We start from the raw sequence: 7,547 nt of genomic DNA on the forward strand, positions 1-7,547 counted from the left end.
CCTTGTTCAGCGCAGGGGTTTTGTGAGCTTTTTCTGAAACTTGTTTTGTTTCATCTGCACACAGTTGTACCTAATTATCCCACATATCCCAAGTGATCCAACTCACGTTCAGTGTCAAAGGGGCTTCTAGGCAGCATCCATCCATGGTCTGTGTCATCAGAGGAGATGAAAGGTGACAGCAAGGACAGGATGGGAACAAATAAACAGCACAATCAAAGGAAGGAAGAAGGCTCACATCAGAAGAAGAGGCAAGAGCATCTTGCAAGAGCAGGACCACTATAGGCAAAAACTGTCACTTCTGGGGAAGCCAAGAATGAACGGAAGTCAGATAGCAAGTCCTGGCAGCACAGCACCTGCCCTTGAAAATCACCTTCCCAGGACCTGCAGTTCACAGGGCACAGTCCTCCAGGCCAGGATTTTACAACTGGATCTCACTAGTAAAATACAGTTGTGCCCAGACCGCAGGCCAGATTCGTCAGTCGCGGATGCACAACTTTTCAGGTGGGTGTGCTTTCTGGGGACCACACAACAGTGGCTATTCATTTGGGCTGAGAACTTCCATCTTTCAGCAATCCCGGGTCTCCCTTCAGATTTCATTACACCTGAGTCTCAGTACAGCAAGAGTTTTTGCAAAAAGCTCTTCTATTTAATCTCCTCTGTAATGGCCTTCCTCCAAAGCAAGTGTGCAGATAAAAGCCAAGCCAGCACTTCTTAGAGCAGACATAAAAGTTGAGATATTCTATTAAAATATTTTAGAAACGAGAAATACACCTAGAAATCACATTGAAATTTTAAAAATCATCCTACTATACAGCTAATAAAAACTATTTGCTGTGAACTTAAAATAGGTTTTTGCAGTAAAAATACTTCATAATTTTAAAGAACTCAAAGTGAGCACAGCAGACTGACATCTGGAACTGGAGTTAGCTGAGTGTTAGCCCCAATTTTGACAGCCATTTCCTGCTCTGGGTGCACAGAGAGAATACTGTGAGCAAACAGAAATGAAACACTTTGGTTCATTGGCAAGTTGCAGAGTTGAGAAACCCAACTGGAAGCTTGAAAAAGCAGACAGGTGATTTTCCTCTTTGAACCTTCAAGTAAAAGGGGAGAGTGTATATTTTAAGATCTAGCTCCAGACTCTTGGACAGCATTGAACAAAATCCATTGGTTTCTGACTACTCAGGAATAATAATCCTCCATCCAATTAACTGGGCTTTCTACACAAAACATGTTTAGATCACAGAATCATAGAATCATTTGGTTGGAAAAGACCTTTAAGGTTATTGAGTCCAGCTGTACCTGTCCACTAGTAAACCATGTCTCTAAGCACCTCATCTTTATAATATCTCCAGGGATGGGGACTTGACCACTTCCCTGGGCAGCCCATTCCAGTGCCTGATAACGCTTTCAGTGAAGAAATTTTTCCTAATATCTAATCTAAACCTCCCCTGGTGCAACTTGAGGCCATTTCCTGTTGTCTTGTCTCTTGTTACTTGGGAGAAGAGACCAACACCCACCTCACTACAACCTCCTTTCTGGAGGTTGTAGAGGGCGATAAGGTCTCCCCTCAGCCTCCTCTTCTCCAGGCTAAACAACCACAGTTCCCTCAGCCGCTCCTCATAAGACTTGTGCTCCAGACCCTTCAAGGCTCCACTGCCTCAATGTCCTTCTTGTAGTGAGGGGCCCAAAACTGAACACAGTATTTGAGGTGCAGCCTCACCAATGCGAAGTACAGGGGAAGGATGATTTCTCTGATCCCTCTGGTCACCAGCCAGGATGCTGTTGGCCCTCTTGGCCACCTGGACACACTGCTGGCTCATATTCGGTCGGCTGTCAACCACTACCGCCAGATCCCTCTCTGCCAAGCATCTTTCCAGTCACTCAGCGCCAAGCCTGTAGCATTGCATGAGGTTGTTGTGACCCAAGTGCAGAACCCGACACTTGGCCTTGTTGAACCTCATACAATTGGCTGCCGCCCATCAACCCAGCCTGTCCAGGTCCCTCTGTAGAACCTTCCTACCCTCAAGCAGACCCACACTTCCACCCAGTTTGCTGTCATCTGCAGACTTGCTGAGGATTCACTCAATCCCCTTGTCCAGGTCGTTGATAAAAATGTTAAACAACTGGCCCCAACACTGAGCCCTGGGGAACACTTGTGACCGGCCTCCAACTGGATTTAACTCCATTCATCACCACCCTTTGGGCCTGGCCATGCAGCCAGTTTTTTACTCAGCAAAGCGTATGCCTGTCCAGGCCATGGGCAGCCAGTTTCTCAAGCGGAATGCTGTGGGAAACGGTGTCAAAGGTTTTACTAAAATCCAGGTACACTACATCCACAGCCTTTCCCTTGTCCACTAAGTGGGTCACCTTGTCACAGAAGGAGATCAAGTTAGTCAAGTAGGATCTGCCTTTCATAAACCCATGTTGACTGGGCCTGATCTTCTGGTTGTTTGGATGTGTTGTGTGATGGCACTCAAGACGATCTGCTCCATGACCTTCCCCGGCACTGAGGTCAGACTGACAAGCTTATAGTTCCCTGGACCCTCCCTCTGGCCCCCCTTGTAAATGGGCATCACATTTACTAACCTCCAGTCAAGTGGAACCTCCCCAGTCATCCAAGACTGCTGACAGATGATGGAAAGGGGCTTGGCGAGCACCTCCACCAACTTCTCTAGATGAATGTTCTTATAATCCAGTACATCTGAAGTGGTTTTAGCGAGCTAATTTTAAGGGACTGACTTTGGAGATTTTAATGGAACTTTTGTTTCCATACAAAAGCAGATTAATTCTTTGTGGATTTTCAATCTAGCACACATGAAGTGAGTCACTCTCTCACTTTTAAAAAAGGAAGCTAGAAACAAATACACTGAATAACCCTATAATTTTTACAGGGCTCCAGGAAGAAAGACCACAGGGAGTTCACATGTGATTTGGTACACTTTACCTTGGTGATCATCCTGAGCCCATGCTGCTGTCAACAGCTGTGCTATAGATAAGTGGAGAGGATTACTGACTTCAGTCTGCTTCTGTAAGAAGGTACCTAAAGCTTTCTCCATATAGCTGAGATGCTGCAGAATGTAAGAAACCAGAAGCAAGGCTGCAGCAGAGCCTCAGGGAGTCAGCTAGCAGCTGCAGCAGCATTACTATCAGCATCTGGTACTCCAGCTCTGACCCATTTTGAAAAAAGGAAGTTTACGTTGTCTGACAGCCTTGCATGTTTCTCTTCTCACCCCCAAAAGGGACTAGGGATCCAAATATCATCCAAGCCTCTGAGGACTCCTATTAGCAGCATAGAGATCTTGAACTCTGTCAAAGAGGCTTGAGGTCCATTGCATTTGCACTGGCAGAAGTCACATATGAGTACACGTTGCCAGAAGTAATTAATATGAAGATTCTGTTCATTGGCCCAATTTTTTTAGCATAAGTCATAGTGAGTTTTCTGAAGCAAACCTCTCTCCCTGGGACATGCCTTTATAATATGAACTGGTGAGGCACTTCTATCCTGAAATTTATGCTCCCAGCTGAGCCTGGCATTTTAAGACACTCACATTTAGTGCTTTTCATCTAGATTTGGACTTCAGTCCCAAAGCATTGGCCAAGCAGGAGACTGAGGTTCTCTTCTTGGCACGTATTACTCCCATAGTCTAAGACTAGTTACTGGGCTAAGAATTGGCAGCATGAGAGACTCTTGCTCACTTCACCCAAAATCAATGCTATACACAGAGAACAGCATAAAGACATCAATATTCATGAATACCTGACCTGCCTCACTAACGTAAACAAAACTGGCTTATCCCATTTTGGAAATGGACCAGCACCTACTGGAAGCAGCAACATTGAATAAATTTCTTTCACATTTGAGGCAGCTAGAAAACTCAGCACCCACTTGGCTACCAGCTATGCACATTTGCAAAGAGGAAGAGACAGATTAGACCTACCTAAATGCTGATTGCCCCTCGGCAATGCAAAGACAGGTCTACCTACTACAACAGAGGAGGCTGCTGTTGTTCACAAAGTTTCTCCTCCATCCAGCCTTATGCACACAGTGTTATAAGTACAGTCATTCTTAAAAGGAAAGCATTTTTGTCCTACCACACCACGGTCAAACAGGAGCTCTGGGTACAGTACAAGCTTATAGCAGGACGCACTGCTGCTCTCCAAGTCAGTCTGTACCTTCCAAGTCCAGAAGGCTGTTAAAAAGCCATCTCCAAGGTAACAAAGCCTCAGACACACAAGAGCTACCACACCACACTTCCCAATGTCTTCTGCAGGCTGCAAGTCACTGAGCCAGCCAGCAGCACAGGATAAGCCCTTCCTTGGCCATGCCCACACTTCACTTCCTGCTGTGGCAAGCTCAAGCAAGTACGTCCTGCAAGCTGCTGCTTTGTGTAGCAGTCCACAAACACAGCCCATGCAAACGTAAGTGTGCCCACAGCTGAGCTCTGCTCTTTGCCTGCCTTTACCAGACCGTGAGCAATGTATGTCCCAAGACCCTTTACCAGGCACTGCTCTGCCTCCAGCACATGACACACAGCCATGAAAACAAGACAGATACAGAAAGGAAGGCCAACTTGCTGCAAACCACTCCCACTGCAGGCTGGCCTGCGGTGTGCCATTGCTAAGGGAAGGCGGATCAGGGTGCAGTGGCAAAAGTTCCTCCCAGCAGAGCACTCATCTGACAGGAGTCCTGCAGCAGCAATTGTACATCTTTGAAGACCTCTCAGGTAAGAGGAAAGAGACCCATTTGGAGCAGGCTCAAAACACTCCTCCTGGGAGAATGAGGGGTGCAAACAAGAGCTAGTCAAGCCAGCGGTTGCCAGAAGTTGGACAGTAATGCTTAGCTCCCATTGAGCCTGGTCTGAACCAGACCCAGTGTTTCTTTGGCTGACCAAATTTCCCTTCCATTGCTGTAGTGGAAGACAAGTAACAGCAATCCTTCCACATACACACACTACCACCACACACACACCCTGGCTTTTCCCTTCCAGATAAAAAGCAGCTAGCCAAAACACAGCTGTTTGTACTCATCTCTTCGTTTTTGCTACTATAATGGATCACTAGAGCTTGGACAATGCACCTCATCCTCCCATCTTACTGCACAACTTAGCAAAGCTGCTGGTCATTCAGTCACACCTCCTCAACATCCTGTGGCACTGCTTCTTGTTCCAGGTGAGAAGGCAGGGTGCAGAAAGGGAAAGTGAGATGCCCAAGATCACAGAGAAGTTGGACCCAAAGGTCCCACTTTGGACTAGCACCTCAGGTCACCAGATGCCACTTTGTCAGGAACTAGTATTTTTATAGAAGTGTTTATGATTTACATTCACACCACAGATCTCGTCAATAAAAACAGATGGAGGTGGATTGTGTTGGGCTCTTATCGCCTTCATCAAATCCCCTTTTCTCCCTCCAGACAATCCTGACAGGCAGATTTCCCCGACCTACTTTTCCAGAAGAAAAGTTTCAGCTACTTCCCCTGAATTGCAATGAGCTTGCGCATGCCAGCAAGCAGCTCCTCAAGAGCAGGGGAGTGAGCAGCCAGCACTTCCCAGGAGGAACAGCCACACCATGAGAAAACCAGAAATCCGCGAGCCCTGCCACCAATGCAAGCCCACCCAAACATCCATGTATACTGCAGCGCAAAGACAGGGGCTAGCTACACTTGATGCAAGCTGGGCATGTATAGATATCTGTATGTGAACAGATATCTACGTTTCCCCACGGGAAGTTTAAATACATTCTGTTTGTACACATCTCCATACAGAGAGGTCAGAGAAGGAAAGGTCCAGCAGCATTCGCTCTCCCGTCTCCATGAGCCCTCTAGCAGATGTTATGATGTTGTCATCCCTCTCCAAATGCTCAGAGCCTCTCTATGAATTGGCTGGATCCTTGCACAGGCAAAATGCAGGCAAGAGGACTCTCCAAGAGGCAACCGTAACCGTCTTGGAGGGGCGGTCACCAAGGTAAACTATGGCTTCAACATTCCACCCCTTCAGTTTTCAGGTTCTCATTTCTGCGAGTAGAGATGAACATTTGCAGTGCAAGAGGGTCATCATATAGCCCTGGCAGCCAAAGTACCTGTGAGAGCAGAGTCTGAAATGTGACCCATTTCAGCATGTAGATTTGCATGCCTTCAGAGCTCCTGTGCAACAAACACAGTGCCAGCTCAGCCTTGGGTGCCTGAGCAAGCACTGTGCATTTCATGGATTAGAGCTGAACTGCAAAGTGCTGATGAGTGAGCTCTGTTTTCCCAGCGTCTGGAACAATACATGTTTTCTGTTCCCAGTTATTTCCTCCTCACTTTCCACTGCACTATGAACTACTACTGCCAGTTTCTTAAGACGGGAGAGTAGAAGTTCTGGCTGGCAGAGCTTATACATGAACATGCCTGAACAACCAAGGCACTGGGGACGTGATCATAGGTATGGAATAAAATGCTTGCCTCTGCATTACTCCGTATGACATGAATATAAAATAAAGTTCATTGATTCAAACTTTCAAGGCTAAGAAAACAGCAGAACTACAGCAAGGCTACATGAGTACCTTTAATCCAGCCCTATTTAAGATACTTGTTTCAAACTCCTCTAATGGTGTTTATGTATGTCCATTCTCCTTGTATTGAAACACCCCAACCCCCTTTGCAAGAGGAACTTCATCTTCTAAATCAAGAAATACAAAACTATTTAAATAAAAGAATCTGCCATTCTTGGAGTAGTGTTTCTTAGTAAATGACTGGCTGGCATACCAGCTTCCATTGTATGACATTGCTCATGCAGTGTCCAACACTTCTGTGTGAGGCTGAGCTGTTAGTACCACCTCGTCCATCTAAACAAAGACAGCAAAGCCACCATGCCTTGCAACCAAGGGATGAGAAGGGATGACAAACCAATCTTGATTTGTCACAGTGGTTCTCAAGGTTATTCATCCTCAGACGGAAAATCGTTTCCTGAAAACAACTTCAGTCTATGAACTAGCCCATCACATCGGAATGGACAGGCAAAAGAAACATAGTCATTGATGCTAAATTAACTGAATTTACTTTGTCTCAAGCCTCCCATTTCTCTAGCCTTAAAGTGAGAAAGAGCAAACAGAGCTTGGCAGCCTCTGAAAAGTGTCAGACACACTACTGAACCTCTACAGCTCCCAGAAACGTGGGAGGAAGTAACACTAACACAGAGACTCTTCAGCAGAGAGCTTCCCCAGAACACACACAGCTACACCAGACATCCTCTCCTTCCTTCCTCCAAGAAGGCCTCCAGAGTTCCCACAGGCACACTCAGTCGCTGATGTGCAACACCACCCTTTGCGGGACAGCTGGATGAGCACAGGGCCACAGCAGGAGAAAGCCATGGTGCCAATGCTGTGACACTCAGTGCCCTGTCATGAACACACTGCCGTGCTGGCTTCCACTGTTGTCCCTTACAGGCACCACATTAAAATCCCAGCAGTTTGAGATGGGGTGGGGGGAGCACAGGGGGCTGCTCCCTGCAAACAGACTGACACAGCAGAGCCCTTGAGCACGGCTCCCCTAGCAACTGAGACAGCAGAGA

General features: G+C 46.7%; 1 protein-coding gene across 1 annotated transcript in view; it reads right to left on the reverse strand.

Moving 5' to 3' along the window:
• Positions 1-5,810, reverse strand: part of LOC104128796 (phosphofurin acidic cluster sorting protein 1) — a 41,128-nt gene extending 35,318 nt beyond the window's left edge. The window contains exons 1-2 of the mRNA XM_035897072.1: positions 5,760-5,810; positions 4,093-4,115 (exon numbers count right to left, since the gene is read on the reverse strand). Of these exons, the coding sequence (XP_035752965.1) occupies positions 4,093-4,115; positions 5,760-5,810 (74 nt within the window). The remainder of the gene's footprint in view (positions 1-4,092; positions 4,116-5,759) is intronic.
• Between the last annotated feature and the right edge of the window lie 1,737 nt (positions 5,811-7,547).

Source organism: Egretta garzetta, unplaced genomic scaffold (genome assembly GCF_000687185.1).
Source record: "Egretta garzetta isolate BGI_Z169 unplaced genomic scaffold, ASM68718v1 scaffold17, whole genome shotgun sequence".
Taxonomy (NCBI): Eukaryota; Metazoa; Chordata; class Aves; order Pelecaniformes; family Ardeidae; genus Egretta; species Egretta garzetta.